The sequence below is a fragment of the Rhinatrema bivittatum genome, chromosome 8 (genome assembly GCF_901001135.1).
Source record: "Rhinatrema bivittatum chromosome 8, aRhiBiv1.1, whole genome shotgun sequence".
Classification (NCBI taxonomy): domain Eukaryota; kingdom Metazoa; phylum Chordata; class Amphibia; order Gymnophiona; family Rhinatrematidae; genus Rhinatrema; species Rhinatrema bivittatum.
The window spans coordinates 166,937,291-166,963,981 of NC_042622.1; the positions used below are offsets into that span (position 1 = coordinate 166,937,291).

General features: G+C 50.8%; 1 protein-coding gene across 1 annotated transcript in view; it reads left to right on the forward strand.

Moving 5' to 3' along the window:
- TAOK1 (TAO kinase 1) overlaps window positions 1-26,691 on the forward strand; it is a 422,716-nt gene that overhangs the window by 316,077 nt on the left and 79,948 nt on the right. Inside the window, exon 14 of the mRNA XM_029611182.1 lies at window positions 6,902-7,138. Within this exon, the coding sequence (XP_029467042.1) occupies window positions 6,902-7,138 (237 nt within the window). The remainder of the gene's footprint in view (window positions 1-6,901; window positions 7,139-26,691) is intronic.

The following is a 26,691-nucleotide window of genomic DNA, read 5'->3' on the forward strand; positions in this document are numbered from 1 at the left end:
CAGTTGCTGTGGCTTCGAAATTGGGCGGCGGACGCATCCTCCAAATCTCAGTTATGTAACCTTCCCTTTCGAGGGAAGCTTCTCTTTGGAGAGGATCTGGACCAGCTTATGAAGTCCCTGGGAGATACCAGGGGTAACAAGTTGCCCGATAAGAAGCCCTTCAAAAAGGCCTTCGCTCCGCGGAAACGTTTTCGGGACTCTTGAAGATTCAGGTCCAGGAGTGCTGCTCCCCCCCCCCCCCCCCCTCCCCGTTCCAGACAATCCTCGGCTCGACAGCAGTCCTTTCGGGGATCCAACACGTCTGCAAGAAGTGGCTCCAGCCAGGGAGCGGGAGCTGAGAAGCCTGCCCAATGAGATCAGGCCCACCCACTCCTCGTGCGTGGCGGTCGGGGGCAGACTGTCCAGTTTTTCGAGGAGTGGGCCAAAATCACCTCAGATCAGTGGGTTCTGGAAATAATAAGGGTCGACTACGCCTTAGAATTTTCTTGCCCACTCAAGGAAGCCTTTCTGGAATCGCGCTGCATTTCCCGCAACAAGCAGGCCACAGTGAAGGACAAACTTCAAAGGTTGCTCGGTCTGGAGGCGATTGCCCCAGTTCCGTTGGACAAGCAGGAAAGAGGTTGGTACTCCATTTATTTTGTGGTCCCAAAGAAAGAAGGTACCTTCCGCCCCATCCTGGACCTATAGCAGGTGAACGTGAGCTTGAGGGTTGCTCGCTTCCTGATGGAGACTCTTAAGAATGGTCATTGCGGCCGTCCGCAAAGGGGAATTCCTTATCTCCTTGGATCTCATCGAGGCCTACCTCCACATTCCGATTCCGTGCGATCATCAGCAGTTTCTGCGTTTCAAGATTCTGGGACAACATTTCCAGTTCCGAGCTCTCCCCTTCAGCTTGGCGACAGCTCTGCGCACCTTTACCAAGGTGATGATAGTCGTGGTGGGAGTGTTAGTTCTCCCGTACCTCGACGATTGGCTGATTCGAGCAAAATCGGAGGAGGAGTGCTGGCATGCGGTCCACCGGGTGACATAGTCCCTACAGTCGCTGGGCTGGGTGATCAATGGTGCGAAAAGTCATCTGACCCCATCGCAGTCCCTGGAATATCTGGGAGCTCGTTTCGACACTCAGACCGGCAGGGTGTTCCTCACAGCGGATAGGATGCGCAAGTTACAGCAACAAGTTCTTCACATTCTACATCTTCAGATCCCCAGAGTTTGGGACTATCTGCAGATTCTGGGCTCCATGGCGTCAACGTTGGAGTTAGTGCCATGGGTTTTCGCTCACATGCAGCCGTTGCAGAGAGCGCTGCTGTCTTGATGGAACCCGGTATCAGAGCAGTACCAGCTGCCGTTACCATTGTCAAAGCAGACCAGGTCCAGCCTGGAGTGGTGGTTATCGGAGACCAACTTACAGAAGGGCATGCCCTTTGAAGTCCGAGATTGGATGGTCATGTCAACAGACGCAAGCCTCCAAGGTTGGGGGGCGGTGTGTCTCGGTCATACAGCCCAGGGTGCCTGGTCTCTGCCGAAACAGTCCTGGTCCATCAATCGCCTCGAGATGAGAACGGTCCGCAGGGCACTGGTGGCGTTTCTGCCTCAGGTTCGGGGAAGAATAGTTCCTGTCTTCTCGGACAACGCCACCACGGTGGCATACCTCAATCAACAGGGAGGAACCAAGAGCCCGCCGTAGCTCGGGAATCTCATCTCCTCTTCGCTTGGGCCGAGTGTCATCTGGAAGGAATCACGGCCTCTCACGTGGCAGGCGTGGACAACGTACAGGTGGACTTCCTCAGCCGACATCAGCTGGATTCCGGGGAGTGGGAGCTGTCCCAGGAGGCCTGAAATCACATTTGTGCCAGATGGGAGATTCCCCAGCTGGATCTCATGGCGACCCGAGCCAACTCAAGACAACAAGATTCTTCAGTCTCAAGAAGGAGGTCGGGTCGGTCGGACTAGACGCCCTCGTATGCAAGTGCAATATGCCTTTCCTCCTTGGCCTCTCCTCGGTCGGATCCTTTAGCGCATAGAGAAACATCTGGGTTCAGTGGTCCCGGTAGCTCCAGAGTGGCCACGACGTCCCTGGTTCGCAGACCTCGTTCGGCTAGCGACAGATATTCCGTTGTGTATAGCCCATCTCCCGGACTCCTATGTCAAGGGCCCATCTTTTCGGATCGGGAGGATCGCTTCTCTCTCATGGCCTGACTTTTTGTGAATCTGTGGAGTTTCCCGGTTTTCCGGATTGATCTTGAGATTTGTCGTCTGGTAGAGACCTTCACCTGTTGGAAATTTGCTGGGTCTTGATCCGTTATTTGAAAGTCACTAATTCCTTTCGAAAGTCGGACCATCTTTTTGTGGTGTTTGGCGGTCCGAAGAAAGGTGAGAAGGCGTCCAAGGCCTCCTTGTCTCTCTGGTTGGAGACCATTTGTTCGATCTACATTGGCAAGGGTTGGCCTATTCCGGCGGGTTTGAAAGCGCATTCTACTAGAGCCCAGGCAGCTTCCTGGGCGGAGTGTCAGTTGGTATTTCCTGAAGAAATATGTAGGGCCGTAGTCTGGTCCTCTATACATACCTTTACAAGACATTACCGTCTGAATGTACGGGCACCGGAGAGCGCGGTTTTTGGGGAAAGTGTTCTGAGAGCAGGTCTTTCGGGTTCCGACCTGGTGTGGTGTGGCTTTGGTACATCCCACTGGTCTGGACTGATCTGGGTATGTTCAGGAAAGGAAAATTGGGTCTTACCTGCTAATGTTTGTTCCTGTAATACCACAGATCAGTCCAGAGGCCCGCCCTGGTAGAACTGCCGAAAGACTGACTTGCCTGGTGGTTAGCTGCTGTATATAAAAAGTCTCTAAGGGATATTTCTTATTCTTTTTGAATGTTATGAGCTAAGGTCTGGATCTGAGGTTCTAGGTTCAGGGGAATCCAACCCTTGAGTTTTTGTTTTATTGTTCGCCCTTATGGAGTTTTTATAAGTTTTTTCTATTGTATCTTGGCTTGAGTATGAATCAATACTGAGGAGTTGCAGGTGGCACATTTGGTATACAGCAGTGCCTCAAAGTTTTGTTCTCTGCCTCCATCTGCTGGTGGGAGTGCATAACCCACTGGTCTGGACTGATCTGTGGTATTACAGGAACGAAAATTAGCAGGTAAGACCCAATTTTCCTTTCCCGCACCCACACTTCTGTGCCTCCAGGTCAGGAGAACAGGGCGTTGGATGCCTTAGGTAGGAAGGTGTTCTGGGGGAGGGGGGGTATACTATACATAACAAGTACAGTCAGAGACATCTGGAATATGATAATGTTTTTATTTAGTTAGGTGATGTTGAGATTTCATAAGAAATACGATATTGTTTATTGCCTCGAGTATGTTCATACTGTTTACAGATTTGTATTTACACGGGGCCTCGACCTCTGTTTCCATTTGTCCTTTTTGGTGGTTAATAAAAAAAAATATTTCAATTTAAAAAAAAAGGTAGGAAGGTGTTCCAGAGCGCTATGCTGATCACCCGTATCGCTTCCTACCAGCTGTCCATGACCCAGTATACTCGGACCCTCTGAAAGCAGGTTCAGGAGTTATCTTAGTGCCTCCTCCAGCAGCAGCAGGATGTCTTTTTGGCAATTCTCCAGCAGGGCCTGGAATGTGCAGTCCACCTACGAAGTGTTTGAGACAGCAGCTAGGGTGGTGACAGGGCATTGGCGCCTCTAAGATGGCATGTTTCAGCTTCTAATCTCCAGCCAGAGATCCAGGAGAAGCTCATGGATCTGCCCTGTACTGGCGAGAACCTGTTTGGGGATAAGGTGAGAGATGCTGTGGCTCAGTTGAAGGATCATCATGAGTCCCTTCAGCATCTCTTGGCCAGTATGTCAGACCCGCCAGCCACCGCCAGGAAATCTACGTGTCAGGGAAGGTCCTTCTATCACCAGAAGAAATACTATCCTCCTGCCTCACATGCTCATACTCCACGTGAGCTTCCAGGGCCGCTCTAGACAGCAGAGGACCCCCAGGCGTCAGCCAGCGCACCAGCAGAGCCTCGATACAGGGGTTTGACTGGCTGTGGGGGAGCATAAGTCTTGCAACTGTACTTTCGACGCCAGACCCTCTGGTCGGAGGTCGGCTGTGGTCCTTTGTGGACCGCTGGCCCCAGGTTACTCGGACCAGTGGATCCTGTCCATCATTCGTTGAGGGTACCAGTTGAACTTCCTGGGTGTCCTCACTTGGGGCAAGTCCTCCCATCAGGAAATTCTCTTGATGGAGCTTTCTGCCCTCGTAATGGCCAAAGCAGTCGGACCTCCCCACGCAAGGGGTTTGGTCAAAGCCCAAGGCAAGATGCCAGATAAACTTCCTGGAACTCCGAGTGATGCGGTATGCACTCTACACATTCGAGGACTGCCTATCCAACATGGTTGTCTTGATCCAGATGGAGAACCAAGTGGCCATGCAGTACGTGAACAAACAGGGGGGCACAGGCTCTTATCTCCTCTGCCAAGAGGCGGCGCAGATTTGGGCCTGGGCCCTGTCATGCTCCATGTTCCTGCGAGCGATCTACCTGGCAGGATCGAAGAATGTGGTGGTGGATCGCCTCAGTCGGACATTCCACCCCCACGAGTGGTCCCTGAAACCCTCTGTGGCGAAAAAATTCGTCCACTGGTGGGGGTCAACAGGACGTGGATCTCTTCGTGTCCTCACAGAACCACAAGGTGAACCACTTCTGCTCCCTGCGCAGGGAGGGAAAGGGACCAGCCATGGATGCCTTCACCCACTCCTGGAGTGCAGGTCTCCTGTATGCATACCCTCCAATTCTGCTCATAGGCAAGACTTTTGTGAAGCTATAACAGGTCCGAGGTTCCATGATCCTCATAGCCCCACATTGGCTGCGGCAGGTCTGGTTTCCGATCCTCCGTGACCTGTCGGTCCAGGAGCCCGTCTGCCTGGGCACCTTGCCAGTCCTCATTACACAGGATCAGTGCAGACTGCGCCATCCGAAACTCCGGTTGTTGGCACTCACAACATGGATGTTGAAAGGCTAGTGCTGCAGTCCCTCAACCTTTCAGACAATGTCTCACAAGTCCTAGTAGTTTCGCGAAAGCCTTCCATGCAGACATCCTACCAAGCGAAGTGGAGGAGGTTCTCGTCCTGGTGTGCGGACCAGGGTCATGACCCTTTCACTTGCCCCCACACTTAGATTTTTAGACTACCTCTGGCGCCTCTCGGAGTCTGGGTTACAGACTACCTCAATCCAGGTACATCTGAATGCCATCAGTGCCTACCACCACGGAGTGGGCGACACTCCGATCTCAGTGCAGCTCTTAGTGGGGCGCTTCATGAGAGGCTTACTTCAACTGAATCCTCCACTATGTCCTCCGGTTGTGGCCTGGGACCTCAACATAGTGCTGGCGTGGCTTATGCGGCCTCCGTTTGAACCCCTGCGAGTTGAAGCACCTCACCTGGAAGGTCTTCTTCCTAGTGGCAATTACTTCTGCTCACAGAGTCAGAGAGCTGCAGGCCCTAGTGACCTATCAGCCTTTTACGAGGTTCTTCCACGACAGAGTAGGGTTGCGCACTCATCCTAAGTTCCTGCCTAAGGTGGTAACTGACTTCCACCTGAATTAGTCCATCATGCTGCCCACCTTTTTCCCGAGGCCACACTCTCACCCAGGTGAGTGGGTTCTGCACACCTTGGACTGCAAGCGTGCTCTCGCTTTTTATCTAGAGTGTACCACAGCCCACAGGCAGTCCACCCAAATCTTTGTCTCCTTTGACAAGAATAGACTTGGAGTTGCGGTGGGCAAGCAGACCCTGTCCAATTGGTTGGCGGACTGTATCGCTTTGTGTTATGAGCAAGCAGACCTTCCACTCGGAGGCCAAGTGAAAGTGCACTCAGTAAGGGCCATGGCAGCATCAGTAGCACACTTCCGGGCAGTCCCTATTGCCGAAATCTGTAAGGCCACGACATGGAGTTCCCTCCACACATTTTCAGTCTATTACTGTCTGGACAAGGATGGCCGATAGGTCAGCATCTTTGGCCAGTCTGTCCTCCGTAACCTATTCCCAGTGTGAGAACCCAACTCTCCCTACCTAGGGCCCAGTATGAGGTTCAGCCTGCCCCGTTGTTGCCAACAGCACCCCTGTTGTGCCTGTTGCACTTTATTGGGTGCCTGTTGGCCCAGTGTGTTCCGGGGGCAGCCAGCAGCTTGGCATTCACCCATCTGTGAGGACTGCCATCCTGCTTGTCCTGGGAGAAAGCAGAGTTACTTACCTGTAACAGATGTTCTCCCAGGACAGCAGGATATTAGTCCTCAGGAAACCCACCCGCCACCCTGCAGAGTTGGGTTTGTCTCGTTTTGTTATTTTATTTTTTCACTCATTCTTTTCTGCTTTGATTCGAGACTGAAGGGGGACCCCATGTGGCTGCGGGTTTAGTGGCATTTCTAGAAACTTTGACTAAAGTATTCCGTGCTGGGCTCCATCTGATGTTGTCACCCATCTGTGAGGACTAACGTTCTGCTGTCCTGGGAGAACACCTGTTACAGGTAAGCAACTCTGCTTTCCTATGTTTATTTTATTTTTCTGTAATTCTATGTTATGAGACTGAAGAGGGACCCCGCATGGATGCGTGGTGTAGGGCATGCTCAGTGTGCCAGTCAAAGTTTCTAGAAACTTTGACATAAGTTTTCCATGCCGAGCTCCATCTGATGATGTCGCCCATGTGTGAGGACTAACATCCTGTGGTTCTAGAAGAACACCTGTTACAGGTAAGCAACTTTGCTTTGTCTTGGAGAGAGAGAGCTCATCAGAGTTACAACTTAATAGCATGATCACATGTTCATATCGCAAAAAGCAAAATAATGAATTGTTTGCATTAATTTTTGCTGTCTGGTGCTTCCTCTTCTGTTCTACTCTGCAGGTGACGAGACAAATCCAGGAACATGAGCAGGACTCGGAGCTGCGAGAGCAGATGTCTGGCTATAAACGCATGAGGCGACAGCACCAGAAGCAGCTGATGGCACTAGAGAACAAACTGAAGGCCGAGATGGACGAGCACCGCCTCCGGCTGGACAAAGATCTGGAAACCCAGCGCAACAACTTTGCTGCAGAAATGGAGAAGCTTATTAAAAAACACCAAGCAGCCATGGAGAAAGAGGTGGGAATGAAAAGATTTCATATGATGTCTCTCTTCATTAATCTTTCTCTAAAGATAAGGTGAATCACCTTGTCACACTGATTGCTAACATCATTTTATAGCTCTGTCACGGAAACGTTTCCAGAGCTTTCCAGGAAAATCCTGACAGTCTCTCTAGCTATGCATTGTCATTCCTGCGGCTGTGCAGTGCCTCAGTTCACTATTTTCTGCCAAGAGCAAGGGCTGCGTTTTGTCTCTGATTGCTGTAGGCAATTGCTGAACTGGTCTTTCAGAGCAATTTTTCTCTTTTTGGGCAAAAGTGTGCATTACTGTTATTTTCTTTCCTTTAGACTTTTTAAAAGTTTTTTATTTTATTTTTTTTAATTTTTTTATGTTCCTGTCAACAGGTCCCACTTTGGCTGCAGTCTCTGACAGGCCTTCCTGATGAGAAACCTATTTTATTTCTCCTCAGGCTCTCTGCCTTTATAAATTTCCAGTTCCTAGCATGTAGCCAGATGAACTCAGGACCAATGGGTTATGTGCTCCCCTGCCAGCATATGGAGACAGAGTCAGATTTCAAAGTGGACGTCACCCTAGATACAGCCCTGCAGTGACCTCAGCCCTTCAGTATTTCTCCATCTCCAGCAGATGGTGGACATACCTCACCCTATGGGGATTGCTATACATTTTGGAAGGAGAAATTCTACTTTTAAATTGGAAAAAAAAATTGAGCCCCACGCTCCTGCAGTGATACCTAAAGGTCCCTCCCCCAGTTGAGAATTCCTGAGGCGATTTCAGAGATCCCTCAGAGGTGTGCCTTGGTCCAGTAGCCGGTTCCCAGCGTGGACTTTGCTACTTAAGCAGCTGAAATGCAGCGGGCGCAGGAACCCGAGCAAGGCGGTGAGGGCCAAAGCCCTCTCCCCCCACAGCCGGAGACCGTCTCTGTACTTAGCCAGTAAGCGCCGAGCCCAGGTAAGTTAAGAATAAATAAATAAGATTTACCTCCCAATTCAGAGACATTTGGAAGGGTTTCGGTAAGACTTCCTCTGGTCTCCTTGCTCGCGCACTATACCGAAGACGTTCCCGATCCTGTTGGGTTAAGAGGAAGTGGGCTTCCGAGCAGGTAGAGCTTCCCATCCCCACCACCACCCCCCCCCCCCCCCCCCACCCCCGGTGGGCTAGGCCCTGCTTTAGGCTTGGTCAGCACACTGTGTGGTAGGCCGCGGCAGCGCCATCTTGCGCACATCCTTGTACATGCTGTACTGCCCTCCATAGAAAGTCGGTATGCGCAGTGCGTCGACTCTGCTCATGCACTGTGTACATAACCTCCTCAGTGCAGAATACAGATAAACTGAGCACATGGTCTCTGCGTACACCTCGCCGCGTCCTGCCTAAGTGTCCAAAATCTGTGCGCATAAAATTTAAGCATGAGCCGCAGAACACACAGTTATGGCAGCCAAGAAACATAAGCACCTTACTCTCTGCGCAGCTTGTCATATTAGGGCTTCACAGTCTGACCTGGATTCCAAATTATGTCAGCATTGTGAGGAAGCCCAGGTAGAGTTGGCCTCCCTGGACTTTGCTAAGCCCGGCTCCTCCTGTTCAGAAGATGGGTTAGCCGAAGCCTTAACTGGAAGTACCCCGGATCCGAGTACCCCTGGGACTGGGTCTTTCATGGGAGAGGGAAATTCAGCGGTACCTACCCCAGTACCTCCTGGGTTAGACATGGACCCAGCTGCCTTTTCTTAAGTGGAATTTTTCCAGGGCCTTTAAGCCTTCGTACAGGCACAGTCTGCTACCTCACTTGCCCCTGTCCAGACAGAACCTCAGCTGGTAAGCCCTCCCTCTCCCAGTCCTATCAGCAGACCTCGAGGCATGCATTGTCTCACCAAGGGTATCCCTGGCAGGGACCTGGATGGCACAGACGAAGAGGAGGATACAGATTCCTTGGAAGATTGGGAAATTTCCCCTGGTTTAGAACTGTATCGGCACAAGTGCAGAAGAATTTCTGATGGTCTGATGATTTTCATTCATAAAGGTTTTAATATTTCAATAAGCAGCAACTCCACTGTATTACAGGAACTGTTTAAAGGGTCCCCCAACACAGACCCCGTGTTTCGCCAACAGGCTGCGTCGGGAGGGACAACACTTTTAAGACACCAAGGGGCAAATCTCTAGTTCCCTGGCTACCAGAGGATAAGTGAAAGCAGATGCAGCGCCCCTCGCCAATGAGGGGTCGATCCAGGGGCTCGCAACGCTTTCACCCCTACAGAAACTCAATATTTCAGAGGTCTAGGCCCTTTGGGAGGTCTCAGTTCTTTTGTAGTCGACAGCCCAAGAGAGGAGCAGGCTCAGATTCATGTTCGTCCCAAACCCCTCAATGAAAGTTTGCCGACCCACCCTCAGAATGAGGAAATAGAGGGGTCGACTGTCCCACTTCTACCAGAGGTGGGTTGAGATCACTTTGGACAAATGGGTACTGGAGGTCATATGAGAAGGATATGCGCTGGAATTTCACAGCACTCCTCGGGACATATTCATGATGTCTCCTTGCCACTCCCAGCACAAGAAGCAGGCAGTGGAGACTACTCCTTAAGGCTACTCAGGATGAGAGCTATAATCCCAGTACCTGCGCACCAGGAAAATACGGGGCGTTATTCCATTTATTTCATCGTACTCAAGGAAGGTTCCTTTTGCCCCATCTTGGACCTCAAGAGTGTCAACCGACATCTACAAGTGAATCATTTCTGCATGATAATGGCTTTACAGTCCATGATAATGGCCGTACAGTCGGGAGAGTTCTTAACCTCCCTGGACCTATCCCAGGCCTACCTACATATTCCAGTCCGTTAAGAATACAGTTTCTTACACTTTGCGGTACTGGGTCACCATTCTCAGTTCTGTGCACTGCCCTTTGGCCTAGCCACCGCCCCCAGAACATTTTCCAAGATTATGGTGGTTATAGCAGCAGCATTGAAAAAAGAATGAATCCTGGTGCACCCATACTTGGATGACTGGTTGATCCAGGCCAAGTCCATGGAAGAGAGTCTCTGAGTGACCAACAGGAGGACCTCATTGCTTCAGGAACTTGGTTGGGTCGTAAACCTGGACAAAAGCAGTCTCAAGCCCTCCCAGTCCTTGGAATATCTGGGAGTCCAGTTCGACACCAAGCAGGGCAAGGTTTTCCTTCCGACCATGTAGATAAGGATGTTGATGTCCCAAGTACATCATTTGATGAGCACGATATGCTTGATGGTGAGGAGCTATCTCCAAGTTCTCGGTTTGATGGTGGCAACCCTGGAGGTAGTGCAGTGGGCGAGGGCACACACACAACCACTTCAACGCTCACTATTGTCATGTTGGAACCTGCAGTCTCAAGACTATTCCATTTGCCTCCACTTACCGATGGGAGTATGCTCTAGGCTCCACTGGTGGCTGCAGGAAGCTCATCTCAGCAGGGGTGTTCCCCTGTCCTCTCCAAACTGGCTGGTCCTCATAACAGACGCGAGCCTCTGGGTCTGGGAAGCTTACTGTCAGGAACTGACAGCCCAGGGACTTTGGATGAGAAAGAGGCCCTCTGGAACATCAACCGCCTGGAAGTCCAGGCAGTCAGATTGGCGTGTCTACAGTTCAGCCACAGACTCCAAGGTCAAGCGGTCCATGTAATATCAGACAACACAACGACAGTAGCCTACCTCAACCACCAGGGTGGAACCAAGAGCTAGCAAGTGTCACATGAGATAGATCTCCTTATGAAATGGGTGGAAATACATCGCAGAAAAAGACAATGTCAGAGCAGACTTTCTAAGCAGGGAGAGGCTGGATTGAGGAGAGTGGGCGTTGTTGTCAGCTGATAGTAGATCACTGGGGTCTCCCATCCATCGACCTGCTGGCTGCATCTCACAATGCAAAGGTTCCCTGATTCTTCAGTTGCAGAAGAGATCAGTGGTCCCTGGGGATCGACACTTTCGTTCAGGCCTGGCTGGAAGAAGAGTTGCTATACGCCTTCCCTCCATGGCCCCTGCTGGGCAGGGTCATTCGCAGAATCGAGCACCACAGAGGATTAGTCCTTCTAGTAGCTCCAGATTGGCCCAGGCATCCGTGGTTTGCGGACATGCGGAGACTCCTGGTGGAGACCCCCTGTGCCTCCCACCACACAGGGACCTGCTGCAGCAGGGACCGGTTGTTATGCCCGTCGGTCGCAGATGGCTGCGACCTCTCATGCTCACCTTTTTTTTTTTTTCCCCGCACCATCAATCCTAGGACAAATGGCGGCCTCCGCCAACCTCCCCGGCATTCCTGGGATGGTGTGGGCGCTGCTGGCCGCCATCTTGTTTCCGGAATAACCTAAGACACGCGCGCGTGCAAGGGCCTCCTTTGTACACGTCATGGTGGGAACCTTGGGGGTGTCCCCTCCGAATGTCGTCAGCTCGCTGCTGTACTTAAGCCGACCGGCCCTGTGCTTCTACGAGTTAGCAAGGACTTCTCTCGTTGTTGAATCCGCTCCATTTCTTGGACCTCCAGTTCCAGTGTCCTCTCCTGGTGTTTGGACTCTCTGGGTACCCGCTCCACGGGGGCCCTTCTGCGTTCCTGGCTATCTGCTCCTTGGAGGGCCTTCCTGCCTTGGACTCTCTTCTGGAACTTCTTCTTGTGAGTACCTTCTTCATCTCTTCTATGATACCAGCCTTACTGAAGTTCCCTACGGTGTACCCCATGCCTTGAGCCACTACCATTCCTCTTCAGTAGATATTGTTCCAGCATATCCTGAGCTGCAGGGTATTGCTGCATCTGCTACAAGATCTACTTCCGGGTTCCTGCACCTCAGACTATATCAACATCTTCAGTACATTCATCCTCTGCGTAGGCCGCGCTGCGGGCCACTACCGGATCTGCACTTCTGAGGTAATCTCCACACGTCTGAAGGAATCTCCTGGTGTACCCTGCGCTGCGGGCCACTACCAGATCTTCTCATCAATGGTATCTCCCTGGATATACCCTATTGCTCAAGGACTGTGTTTACTTGCATTTACCACTCTGCAGGTTATGCCTTATCTTTCTCCTTAATAAAGTCTCTATCATAGCTGTGTCCTACGTTGCTGAGACCATGCCCACCGACGGTGAGGCTCACAGGGCTCCTCCCTGTGGGCGGAGACATCTCTCGTCTCGGCCCAGGGTTCACATTCTTACAAAACCATAACACCGGTCCTTCACGAGGATCTGACTCTCTTCTGTCTTATGGTCTGGCCCTTGAGAGGGCTTGTCTGATGAAGCGAAGATATTCTGCGGCACTAATTGCCACCTTTCTTCGCACACGGAAGTTCTCTACCTCCCTAATGTATGTGCGGTTCTGGAGAGTATTTGAGGCCTGGTGCGAGAAACACGGTGTCCCCCCTTGGGCGGTCAAAATCCCACTAATTCTGGAATTTTTGCAGGATGGCTTGAATAAAGGTTTGACCCTTAACTCCTTGAAAGTCCAGGTAGCGGCGCTCTCCTGTTTCAGGGGCGAGGTGAACAGAACCCGCCTGTCGGCTCATCTAGATGTGGCCCGTTGTCTGAAAGGTGTGAAGCACTTCCGGCCACCCCATGGTGTTCGGTTCACTTGTGGAATGTTAATCTAGTATTAGAATTTTTGGCAGGGCCCTCCTTTCAGCCACTGCGCAGTCTTTCCTTGTGTTTATTAACCTTGAAAATGGTGTTCTTGGTGGCTATATGCTCAGCACGTTGCATGTCTGAACTTACAGGTATTGTTTCGGGAACCTTTCCTCTGGATGACGCCAGGAGCATTACAGCTTCATACTGTTCCATCCTTCTTGCCCAAGATAGTCTTGGAGTTTCATTTGAATCAGTCCATTTCATTGCCATCTCTAGATAAGCACAAGGACGCGGAAAAATACAGTCTCCTCCGTCTTTTGAATGTCAGTAGACTTTTGGTGGGTTATCTGGAAGTTTCAGAACCGGTCCAAAAGATGGACTGCCTGTTTGTTCTTCACAGTGGAAGGAAGCGGGGTGAACCAGCTTCGCGGGCTACATAGCTTGCTGGATTAGGGAGATGGTCACAGGAGCCTATGTGGAGGCAGGAAAGCCATTACCTTCTCAGGTTAAAGCTCATTCCACTAGGGCTCAGGCGGTCTCATGGGCAGAAGCTAGACTGCTGTCTCCCATCGATATCTGCCAAGCGGCGACGTGGTCCTCCCTTGCTCACCTTCTCCAGGTTCTATCGCCTGGATGTACAGGCCTGAGAGGATTCAGCCTTTGCAAGGGCAGTATTAGACCACGGGCAGCCTCCCATCCTGATTGGGAGTAGCTTTTGTACATCCCTTTTCTCCTGAGTCCATCTGGCTACATGCTAGGAAATGGAGAAATTACTTACCTGATAACTTTGTTTTCCTTAGTGTAGACAGATGGAATCAGCATCCTGCCCACAGCTGCCCAGGAATGGTGCCAAGGATTCACCCGTGGAGTGGATATCAATTCAAAGAGATTACGGGTAAGCCATCATCTAGTCCCTAAATCAGGGCATCTATATTCTTACTGGGATTCAGTGTTTGATTGGTTGAGTACAGTTACGGTGATCCATTTTTAATCATATTTTAAATCAAGTTTCCCTGTATGTACCCAAATCAGTCCAGAGGCCTGGGTCTTGCCTCCCCTTCAGCAGATGGAGACAGAGGAAGTTTTACGGACTCTGCTACTTAACACGAGGTGCCACCTGCAGTCCCTCAATATTTCTTTGTCTTCAGCAGATGGTGGAGGTACAAAGCCTACAGTCTGAGAAAAAAAAAAGAAAATAATTAGGATAGATAATAAAGAAAAAGACAGAAGATTTCTGCAGTTTGTAGCTGTCCTTACCTCCCAGGGGGTAGCTAGGTCCTGTTGGGACCATCCCCCCTGGTATTCAAGGCAGAAGAGCACGGAGTCGGGGACCCTTCTTTAGCTTGCTCCTTCTGACCGCTGGTCAGGGCTGACAGTCGGGGGACCCAGTTCACTCGCCCTGTGGGGGACTCCAAGAGCTGCTGCCATTCAACATGGAAGTAAAGCTTTACTTTTTTTCAAAAAAAAAAAAAGATGACAAGTAAGAAAGGATTGTTGCTTTTTTCGAAGCCAGTGTGCAGAATGGTGGTGCCGCTCGCTCATGATTGCGGCTCCGTTGCTCTGTCTTTGGCATCTCTGTTCTCCCCCTTCTTCCCAGCACTGTTCCTGCCCGGTACACGCCGAGGCTTCAGTCTCGCAGCCCTCCCGATGCTACGTGGGTCCGCATGCTCTGTGGAGACGCGCGCGCACAGCTCTCGCATGGCAGTCTCTGCCTCCGATGCCTCCCTGGTGGGGGGGAACAATCTATTAGACACTGGGAGCCTGGGAGGCTCTCTCCGACATGGCAGCCCTCGGCAGATCCCTTCCCCCTCAGCGTGGGAACGATGGCCATTTTGGCGGCTTTCAGGTTTCTCGCATGGTTCGCGGAGAGGGAGGGAGATTTCCCTCCTGCATTGTCTCCGCAAGCGGGAGCCTCCAGGGAAGGTTGGGTCGCTAAAGGAACAGCAGTAGCAGGCGAAGGTGATCCCGAGGAAGATTCTGATTCTTCCTCTAGCTTCTCCTCTGAGTTTTTTCTTCTGCTTCCTAAGGCCTTTAAGGCCAGAAAGTCTGGGAAGCGCCATTTGGACAAAGGGATTCCCACCAGGCCAGCAAAGAGACCCAGGGCCCCAGAGGATGTGGGGGCCACAAGACTTAGCTCCAGAGGGCTACAGCACCACGCACGCAGTAGACCGTTCCTTCGGGGCAAGAGGACTCGCAGGACCAGGACCCTCAGGGGACTGACCCTGGTATTGGGGCCAGGTCCAAGATCCTGGTTATCTAACAGCCCAGCGGTTGAGTGGGTAATGGTAGTGGTGGCGGCATCACTCCTGATGGAAGGGGTCCTGGTACAACCCTACTTGGATGACTGGCTGATTCGAGTGAAGTCAGAATCTCTTTGTCAAGCAACGGTGGACTTGGTCGTTTGGCGCCTGAGATCGTTGGGCTGGATAGTCAATCTGGCCAAGAGCCACCTTGCCCCATGACAGACGTTGGAGTTCCTGGGAGTGCGTTTCGACATGAGGATGGGGAAGGTTTTCATCACTGAAGAGTGGATTTCCAAGTTACAATCTCAGGTTCAGGGATTGTTGAACAAGCGATTGCCCAGGGTCTGGGATTACTTGCAAGTTCTCGGATCTATGGCTTCTACCTTGGAGTTGGTGCCGCAGGTGGAGCACTCTGTGCATGGATCTGATGGTGACCTTTTTGCAATGCCAAGGCTCCGCAGTTCTTCAGCCGGCAGAGGGGAAACAGGTCCGAAGGGGTGGAAGCCCTAGTTCTGCCTTGGCTATCTGATGTTCTCCTGTATATGTTTCCGCCATGGCCGTTGGCTAGCAAGGTTTTGCGGCACATAGAAATCCATCTGGGCGACGTGATTCTCATGGCCCCAGAGTGGCCGAGGCGCCCGTGGCTTGCAGACCTCATCAACCTAGCAGTAGACAGCCCCTTGCAGTTACATCACCTGCCAAATCTCCTGCATCAAGGTCCCATTTGTTGGATCAGGCAGATTGCTTTTGTCTAACAGCCTGGCTTTTGAGAGGGAGTGGTTAAGGAATAAGGGTTATTCGGATAGAGTGAACGCTACCATTTTTGCAGTCCAGGAAGACTTCTACTTCTCTGACGTATGTCAGGGTATGGGGAGTTTTTGAGACTTGGTGCACGGGGCACAAGGTGGATCCTACACGTGCCTCAGTAAGGGATATTTTGGCTTTCTTACAGGTTGGTCTTGTTAAAGGTTTATCCTTTAATTCCTTGAGGGTTCAGATGGCGGGCCTAGGTTGTTTTCATGGTAAGGTTTGAGGAGTTGCCATGGGGGCGCATCCAGACGTAATGCGTTTTTCTTCGGGGAGCAAAGCACCTGCGTCCCCCAGTCCGGAATCCTAGTCCTTCCTGGAGCCTTAACGTGGTCCTGAAAGCAATGTGTGCACCCCCGTTTGAGCCTTTGAAGCAGGCTACTTTAAAGGACCTAACTCTGAAAGTGATTTTCCTAGTGGCTTGTGTTCTGCTCAGCAGGTGCATTATTGTTCAGGGAACCCTTCTTAAGGATCACAGATACAGGAGTGTCCTTGAGAACAGTTCCCTCCTTTCTACCTAAGGTGGTATCATCCTTTCATTTGAATCAGTCAGTGGAACTACCGTCCTTTCCAGATTTGGACTCTTTCACCCCTCAGTCTAATGACTTACGGAGGTTGGATGTAAGTCGGGCTCTGTTATCGTACTTGGAGGTTACGAACAGTTTCCGCCTGAAAGATCAGCTTTTTGTGCTGTGGAGTGGCCCCAGAAGGGGGGCATAAGGCTTCTAGGGCCACTGTTGCTCGGTGCTTGAAGGAGGCAATTGGCTCGGCATGCATTGCTCAAGGTCGCCCAGTGCCAGTCGGTCTTCAGGTGCATGCTACTCACTGACGAGAGATCTGTAGGCTGGCTACTTGGAAGTCTTTGCACACTTTTGCCAGGCATTACCGTTTGGACGTCCAGGCCCCAAAAGCTATGGGGTTTGGAGAATGTGTGCTTCGAGTGGGGCTTTCCCACCCCGGAGAGGGAAGCTTTGGTACATCCCAGGAGTCTGGACTGATCTAGGTACATACAGGGAAAGGAAAATTGGTTCTTACCTGCTAATTTTCGTTCCTGTAGTACCATAGATCAGTCCAGAGTCCCGCCCGGTCCAGAGAAGGGAAATTGGAGAGTCCGCTCGTTCAGTTGTTTTTTGCTCTGCAGAATGGCACAGGTTCTTGTTAGTCCTACACAGGGTTCTTGTGTGGGCAGTGTTTTTGTATTTACAAGACTTTCTCTTCCCTCTGCTCATTTGGGAGAGAAGTTGTTTGGTTACAATGTTGGCTATTTTATTCATCTGGCTTGGGTACAGTTCAATACTGAGGAACTACAGGTGACACCTCGTGTTAAGTGGCAGTGTCAGTAAAACTTTTTCTGTCTCCATCTGCTGGAGGGGAGGCAAAACCCAGGAGTCTGGACTGATCTGTGGTACTACAGGAATAAAAATTAGCAGATAAGAACCAGTTTTCCTTTTTTTGCTAGTATGTCCGCAGTGGCCTTTGAAGAGAATACTGAAGGGCTGAGGTCACTGCAGGGATGTATCTAGGGTGACGTCAGCTTTGAAATCTGATTCCATCTCCATCTGCTGGCAGGGGAGCATAACCCATTGGTCCTGAGTCCATCTGTCTACACTAAGGAAAATGAAATTATCAGGTAAGTACTTTCTCCATTTTTGATTTTGCATTGTCAGTTTTTATGATGATGACAGAATAGAACCAGAGCTTTAAAAAATTCCCAGACTTTGGGCAAAAGATGCCCACAATAGATCATCATAACAACCTTTTACAAATATCTGGGCACAGGGCCAGAGAGAGCAGGAATTAGGCCTGTGCCAGCTAAGAAAAGTAGGCCCCTATGTAAGGTTCTGATGTGATACTTAATAAGATAAATCGTTTTCTAAATTTCCCAAATCATTTTTTATTTATTTAAGAAGGCTTTACAAGCTTTTTTGTTAGCAAATTCTTCAATTACAATTGAAATTTTTATTTATGCATGTTAGAAATAGATATATTTAGCTTTTTTTCTTTAATTTTGCCCAACAAAAGTAGGCCCCTTGAACATTGTAGGCCCTAGCCAAATGGCCATGCTGCACCCCCTCTCTCCTGGAGTGTCTGGGCAAGAAATGTATGTGTCCCACTACAGCATCTGCTCTCGCATGTTACTGAGGGCTATCAGAATCCATAAGATGACACTATGGTCTCCTTTTGAGGAGTTGAAAAAAAAGTCCAGGTCCACTAACAGCATGGAGCCACTTTGACCACTGGAGACTCAAAAGTGTTGACAATATTGACTACTTCAGTGCCAAGGCTCAAAGAACAAGGCAAGACTTTTCTCATAGCCAATCAAGCTGGAAAGTTTTCCAGGTCTAATATCGCTGAATCAGGATATGGTGCTGCATACAAACATGTCGGCAGAAAAAGACCATATGACTTACCATGTCTGCCCATCCACGCCAACTGCTTAGCTCTGCAATTCCCTCCACTCCCTCAGAGATCCCCTCTGCTTGTCCCATGCTTTCTTGAATTCAGATATTGTCTTTGTCGCAACCTCTACTGGGAGTTGTTCTATGCGACCACCACCCTTACTGTAAAGAAAATGTTTCCTTATATTACTCCTGAATCCACCGCTATTCACCCTCATCCCATGACCCCTTATCCAGAGCCTTATTTTCATTGAAAGAGGTCCACCCTCCTATTGTCTGATACCTCAGAGGTAGTTAAATGGCTCTATCATATCTCCCACTTCACCTTTCTTCTAGGGTGTACCTTACCATTTAATTTTAATCATTCTGTATATTACTTTAGCAACACATTTAAAATGTTTATATCAATACAGTTATCTGAATCTGAAATCTAAATCTATACGATTAGTTCTTTGTGTATTCCCATGTGTTTTATAACAAAGACCAGTGACCGTTTTAGGAGCCACCCTCTGGACTCAACTTCATTCAGTTTATATCCTTTTGAAGATGTAGTCTCTAGAATTGTACACAGTATTCCAAATGAGATCTCAGCAGGAACTTATATAGGGGCAATATCACCTCCCCTTTACTGCTGACCATTGCCATTACCTTACCCACATGTTTGGCTACCTTAAGATCATCAGATATGATCACCCCCAGATTCTGCTTTTGTTTTTTGAACAGATTAATTTCACCTCTATACTGTACTGCTCCCTTCAATTTTGGAAGCCCAAATGCATAACTCTGCATTTTTTTAGCATTAAATCTTAGATGCCGAACTCTCGACCATTCCTCAAGCTTCACTAGATCCTTCCTCATGTTTTTTTGCACCTTCCTGGGTGGTCTACCCTGTTAAAGATTTTGGTATCCTTTGCAAAAAAAACCCTTTCCAGATAGTCCTCCCACAGTATCTCTACAGTCTCCATTAACTTGCTGTCATGGCCTGGATATTGAAAGTGGAGTAATATATTCTTTTGATCTCTCCAATTTAGTGTCTCAGGTGCTTCTGGCCTCTAGGAAGGGATCCACTAGAAGATCTTATGATCCACTTCACTTATGATTTATAGACCTCTATTATCTCTCCCTTCGGCCACCTCTTCTCCCAGTTGAAGGACCTTAACTTCTTTAGCCTATCCTCATAGAACAGCCATTCCATCCCCTTTATCATTCTGATCATCCTTCTCTGTACCTTTTCTACTTCCACTATATCATTTTTATATGCAGCAACCAGAATTGCTCACGCTACTCTAAGTGCGATCTCACCATGAAGTAATACAATGGATTAGCCTCCATAACTGAAAAATGATCTAATTACCATAACTCATTTTTTTATTCCTGTTCATCCCCCAGAGCAGTCCAGACACATAGGTTTTTCATCCCTACCAGCAGATTGAGGCAGAGAAGAAAAGCTTTACTGACTCTGTGCTATTTAAGATAGTGTGCCATCTGTAGTCCCTCAGTATTTCTCTGTCTCTAGTAGATGGTAGAGGTGAATAATCTGCAGTCTGGAAATGTTAGGCGTTGGGTCTAGGGTTATCCCCTTGGTGGAGTAGTGGCAAGCAGGAGGTCAGTGGCCCTTGATTTGCGATGCCCTAGGCTGAGGGAGGAATTAGATATTCAGTGCTGGTTTCCGACATTTTACTCTCAGAAAGTAATGCTTGCCAAAGGTAGGTGTTAATTTCAGATGGCACCAGGCAAGGGTACAGAAAAGCAGAAAAAACTGTTTTTCTGTACACCCTCCGACTTAATATCATAGATGCCAGTAAAATTAAGTGTCTGTTGTCAGACCCGCTGATGGCTGCCGCTTCCGCTAATAAGGAGGCGCGGGCCCTAATTTAAATAAAGAATTGCGTGCCCAGGAGAGGTGCCTAGGCGCATGTCGGGAGAGCGGGCGCTCGCCTCGGAGCGCCAGCTCTCCTGTGGAGTTTATTGAATCGGCCTAAGGGTTTGCATGGAACCTGCACCGGCTGTGGGGAGGGTGCCTTGTGTTCCTGGAGTGCCATGATTGTGGGAAAGAAGGCAGGAGGGAGAATATCTTTGCTGCAGTCTTCAGAGGTAGGCAAGACTGAGCTGATCTGCAACGCGGAACCAGTGGCCATATTAATTTCTCTCCACGTGGCTCAGAGGCCCATGGGGGAAGGGGAGACTTCTCCTCTAGCATTGCCACTGGCGGCGGAGTCCCTGTTTTGGCCCGGGAGGAGCCTGAAGGGACTTGATTCCTCTGGAAGGGCTTGGATTCTAAGGCAGACCTCTTCCCTGAGTTTGTGCTTTGGAGGCACAAAGCCGCCTTAGGCAGGAAACGATCCACAGGGAAGAGGCCTGGGCCCAGAGGAGCATCACTCCCACCCTTAGCACAACGTGACCCTGTGGGGTGAGTCTGAGATTCCAGCTCGGTCCGCAGAACCAATTCTGATTTGGATGGAGAAGTCCAAAGGACACAAGTTGGACATGGGATCCCAATTGCGGAAGGGGATGACCCCCAAAGCAGTCTGTCTTTTCCTTAAGGAGGAGTTATTTCCCATGATTTCCCAAGCTCTGGGGGAACTTGGTATTAACATGATAGCGAAGGCCCTATGATTGAAGGACTTTGGGATCTGGTGAGGACTTTTCCCTTCCATCACACTGCTAAGAAGCTGCTTTTTTGGGCGTGGGATATCCCAGAAACTGGGTTTAAAGTGATAGAATCATGGTGAGGCTTTATCCTCTGCCGGAAGAGGTATAGGCTTTATCCTCTGCCGGAAGAGGTGTATTTTTCCATCTGAAGTTTTAATGTAAACCGACATGATGTCCCTACTAATGTCGGTATAGAAAAACTGTTAAATAAATAAATAAATAAAATAAATAGGTGGTGTTGCAGCTACCTAAGGTGGATGCCTCAGTTTCTGCAGTGAATGAGAAGACTACCATTCCTGTTGGTGGGCTCTGTTGTGCTGACAGATGCTCAGGACTGTAAGAGGGAGATGCATCTTAGGATGTTTAACCTCTCGGCTTTGGTCATACATGCAACAATATGCAGTAGTTACATGGCGCATGCCTGCTTGCACTGAATTCAATAGTTACAGGTAAGGGATGCAGTAGCCCCCTTTTTCTCCCAAACAGGTGGAACACTTAGAAGCAGGGGTTACCTTTATTGCTAATGCCTTGTATGACTTGCTGCCCACTTCGGCCTGAAATATGAAGTCAGAGGTTTCTGTCAGAATACTATTATGGTTGCGCAGTTGGTCGGTGGATGTCTAGACCAAGTTGCAACAGGGTAATCTCCCTTTTCTTAGCGTGTAGCAGATGGACTCAGGACCAATGGGTATAGTGTACTCCTGATAGCAGATGGGAGACGGAGTCAGATTTCAATCTGACGTCAGCCCCAGTACATATACCCTTGCAGGAAGTGCAGCTCTGTTGTGACCGTCGCTGCCCAACTTCTCCACTCTGCCCACCTTACCTCTTTTGCGACTCCCTCTTTGGTTGATGGAAGTTTGGCTGCCGCGGTGTCATCTTGCAGACCTCCGGCGTCCCCGGACCGGCTAGACGCTGCCTTCCGCCTAAGGGTGCACGCGCGGCGCAGCCCCAACTCAAGTACCAGCTGTGGCGCAAACCTCAGGGGCGTCCCCCTGAGATGACGTCATCCTCACCGGATACTTAAGGTCTTCGTTTTTGCTAGCTATTCGAGTTAGCAAGGGCTTCCTCCAGGTATTGCTGCGGATGGGATTCGCTCTCTGCATACCTTGCTACTCTGCCTCCTCGGACTTTACCAGGGGTACCCACTCCTCGGGGGCCTCGCTCTCTCTTGCTTGTCAGGTCGCAGTCTGGAACCGGTACTCGCTCCTAGAGGGCCCACATTCCCGGACCTGCTACCGAATACTACTTCTGCCAGGATGTCACCGCTGCCTACAACACCAGTGAGTTACCATCTCTCTCTCAGAGCTTTCCCTGGAACCAGGTACTTACTCCTCAAGGGCCTACTTCATACCAGCCTCTGGGCTGCTTCAAGAGACTATTTTGTGAGTGTTACCATCAAGGTTCTGTTCCTGAACTCTGCATACTCTGCCTACTCACTATATTCAGTTTCTCTACAGTTCAGCCATCCTGGGATCGCCGTTCCAGTGCCTGAGGGACTACAGCCCAGCCAGGCTCTTCCAGCTCACTACTGCCACCTCTGGTGGTTCACTATACAGTTTAATAAAAGATCTAGTGTGTGTCTGTCTCCCAACTCTGAGCCAGACCAGTGGCCCCTCTCGGGATCTTCCCCCGGGGGTGTGGTCATCTGCCACCGGCCCGAGGATCCACCCACAATTATCACAAATAATAACAAGCTCTTCAGTATTTTCCAACTCCATAGCAGTTAGGGACTCTATGCACGCTCGCACGGTGTTAGAGTAATTTCACCAAAGAAAACCAAAAGAATAAGAAGAAATCTTACCTCTACAGACAAGCCCCACTCTCCTGCGGTGACACCCATTGGGTCCCTCCCCCAGTTGAGAATTCCCCGAGGTGATTTCCGCGATCCCTCGAAGGCAAGCCTCGGTCCGGCGGCCGACCCTCGGCGGGGACCTAGCCCCCGACATCGGGTGAGGCTGAGAGGCAGTGGATGCGACCTCGAGCGCGGCGGTGAAGGTATTTTCCCTCTCCCCCCGCAGCCGGAGACTGCCCGGAACGAGACTGGGAAGCGCTGAGACATGGTGTAAGGTAGAAATCTAATTAAAAGTCTCCGGTCCCCGAAGCTCGAGGAGTCGCACAGGTCACCAGCTGGGACCTGTGCCACCGGGTTGATCTGCCTTAGCAGGCCTAGACCCCGGTTAGATCCGAGGGTCCTTCCAAATGGAGACCCTCCGAGGCGGAGGAGGGTCGCCGGCACCATTTTGATCTGTTTGCCGCCCCGATCCGTGCGCATAGAGGCGAGCCGTGCACACAACGACGCACACATAAGTACCGTGCGCACAGACGACGCGCGTAGCCACGCGCTTACTGTTCCGGCACACATCTCCCTGAGCGCACACCAAACCTACACGCACAACTTCGACACACCGGAGCGCACAACTGTATTTTACGCGTACAAGCCATGGCACCACCGGAAAAGAAACTCAAGGCTCAGGGCCTTTGCCCAGCATGTCACATTAGAGCTGCAAAGCATGAGGAGGCCATGGCCCTGTGTATACAGTGCGAAGAGGCCCTAGGGGATCCAACTCGTGGCCCTCCCCAGCCGGTACCGGGTTCCAGCCTCTTGAACAGTATGCCGGTCCTAGCATTGCACAGCAGGACCCCTCTCAAATGGGGCTCCCCAGGGACACGGCGCCCCTTAGTCTAGACCCAGCATCTATCTCCTGGGTGGAATTCTTCAAAGGTCTGCATACCTTCGTCCACAGGCAAATGGGGCCTCCTATAATACGGCCACAAGCTCCACCAGAGGACTTCAACATCCCGGAACCCTCTATGCCCAGGGAAGTTATCCCACTGCCCAGAAGCCCCACCTTCGGGGACACAGACAACTCGGATGAGGATCCAGAACACCTGGAGGAAGGGGAACTCCCTCCGGGGACAGAGCCCCACCGAACCATGAGACGCTTCTTCACCAAGGACGAGCTTCCAGACATGGTCACACACAGCTTAAAAGAGCTTGCTATTCCGGGCACAAATGCCTCAGGGGAACCTAAGACGAACCCCCTACTAGAGGGACTCCGTCAGACCTCCTGTCATTTCCCACTATTACAAGCCGTCCAGCAACTAATTGACCTGGAATGGGATGCCCCGGAAACTACGTTCAAAGGGGGGCATGCTCTGGCAGCCATGTATCCTCTGGACCCAGCCGCCAAAGTTCTCCTGGCATGTCCGAAAGTGGATGCCGTGGTCTGCGCAGTCTCGAAGTGCACTACTATCCCAGTGGAGGGAGGAGCAGCACTCAAGGATGCTCAAGACAGACGTCTGGAATCTATCCTCAAACAGTCCTTTGACGTCTCCGCTATGTCTCTACAGATTGCGGCCTGCTGGGCCGTGGTGACACGCGCCTGCTTACCACAGACCAGGAACAACACTCCTGGGGAAGCCCTGGAACCAGCAGTATCATTCCTCGTGGATGCCGCTTCTGATCTGGTGCACACCACAGCTTAGAGGAGTGTCATCCGACGTGGCAGCCGAAGACAACTCTGGCTCCGAAATTGGTCGGCCAACACATCTTCCAAAATGAGACTCACAAGGATGTTCTTCAAGGGAACCCTCCTGTTCGGAAGCGAACTAGAGAAACTAGCCAACAAATGGGGCGAGTCCCCACTGCCGTGGCTACCGGAGTACAGGAATAAGAGAAACCAGCGAACCTTCCCCCGAACTTCCAGGGGCAGAGGATCACAGCGCTTCAACCCATATAGAAGCACATATCAAGCGGCCCGCCCCCGCAGGCCGGAGCCAGTCCTTTTAGAACAAGCACAACAAAAGAGGAGCCAGCTCAGGCCCAGGCCCCAGCCGCACTCCACAATGAAAATCAGCCGACTCATCCAAAGGAAGAAGCCATAGGGGGCAGGCTTACCCTATTCTACCAAAGATGGGTTGAGATAACTTCGGACAAGTGGGTCCTAGCCATCATTTGAGAGGGATATTACCTGGATTTCCACCACCTCCATCTGGACAGGTTTGTGGAATCCCCCTGCCATGACCCTTCCAAGAGGATGGCATGGAAGCTACACTGACCAGATTACTAGCTTTAGAGGCTATAACACCGGTGCCTCCACAACAAGTAAATACTGGACATTATTCCATCTATTTTATCATTCCCAAGAAAGAAGGAACGTTCAGGCCCATCCTGGACCTCAAGTCGGTCAACCGTCACCTGAAGATTCCTCGCTTCCGCATGGAAACCTAATGCTCTGTAATAAGAGTGATACAACCGGGAGAGTTCCTTACATCCCTGGATCTGTTGGAAGCCTACATACACATTCCGATCCATCAAGAGCATCAGAGTTTCCTACACTTCTCGATCCTGGACCGTCGCTACCAGTTCCGGGCACTACCATTTGGGTTAGCCACAGCACCCCGGACCTTCACCAAGATCATAGTAGTGGTGGCAGCAACACTGAGGAAGGAAGGAATCCATGTACACCCTTATCTAGACGATTGGCTGATCAGGGCGAAATCCCCAGAGGAGAGCCACCAGGCGACCAACGGAGTCAAAACTCTACTGGAGAGCCTTGGGTGGGTGGTCAACACAAACAAGAGCTGTCTGCAGCCCTCCCAATCTTTAGAATACTTGGGAGTCTGGTTCGACACCAAACAAGACAAAGTCACCCTGACACCGACAAGTAAATCAAAATTGAGGACCCAGTTGCGAACCCTGTTGAGCGAGCTTCGCCCCACAGCATGGGACTACCTACAAGTCCTCGGCCTCATGGCATCCACACTGGAAGTAGTGCCATGGGCAAGAACTCATATGAGACCCCTACAGCGCTCACTACTATCACGATGGAATCTACTGTCCCAGAACTACACCATACGTCTTCAGGTCCCGGACAAAGTCCGGACCCAACTATGATGGTGGCAACAAGAAGACCATCTGAGCCAGGGAGCGAGACTATCCTCACTATCCTGGATCCTGCTCACACGGACGCCAGCCTACGAGGATGGGGAGCACACTGCCAGGAGCTGACCGCTCAGGGACAATGGAACAAAGAAGAGTCGGGGTGGAACATCATTCGCCTAGAGGCCCGGGCAGTCAGACTAGCCTGCCTACGGTTCAGTAACAGACTCAGAGACAAGTCAGTCAGAGTAATGTCAGACAACACCACAACAGTGGCCTACATCAACCGCCAGGGAGGAACCAGAAGCCAACAGGTGTCTCTGGAAATAGACCCCCTAATGTCATGGGCGGAAGCGAACCTTCAAGAGATCTCGGCCGTCCACATCGCCAGGAAAGACAACGTCGCTGCGGATTACCTCAGCAGAGAAAGTCTAGACCCAGAAGAATGGAGGCTGTCGACCACAGCATTCCAAATTGATAGTAAACCATTGGGGAACACCAACCATGGACCTCCTGGCAAACCAGTCCAACGCCCAAGTGCCCAGCTTCTTCAGCCGCAGGCAGGAACCCCAGTCCCAGGGAATCGATACCCTGGTGCAGACCTGGCCACAGGAGACTCTGTTATTCACCTTCCCGCCGTGGCCCCTATTGGGTGCAATCATCCACAAGATAGAACACCACAGGGGACCAGTACTTCTAGTGGCCCCAGACTGGCCAAGAAGACTGTGGTACGCATACATACGAAGACTGCTGATAGGGAACCCCCTCCCTCCACACAGAGACCTACTCCAACAAGGACCGATCCTCCACGAGGATCCAGCTCGATTCTCTCTTACGGTCTGGCTATTGAGAGGACTCGCCTAAGGAAGAGCGGATACTCGGGGGCAGTAATTGACACCCTACTCCAAGCACGCAAGTTCTCCACATCCCTAACATACATAAGGATTTGGAGAGTATTCGAAGCCTAGTGTGAGGACCGCAATATTGTCCCACGCT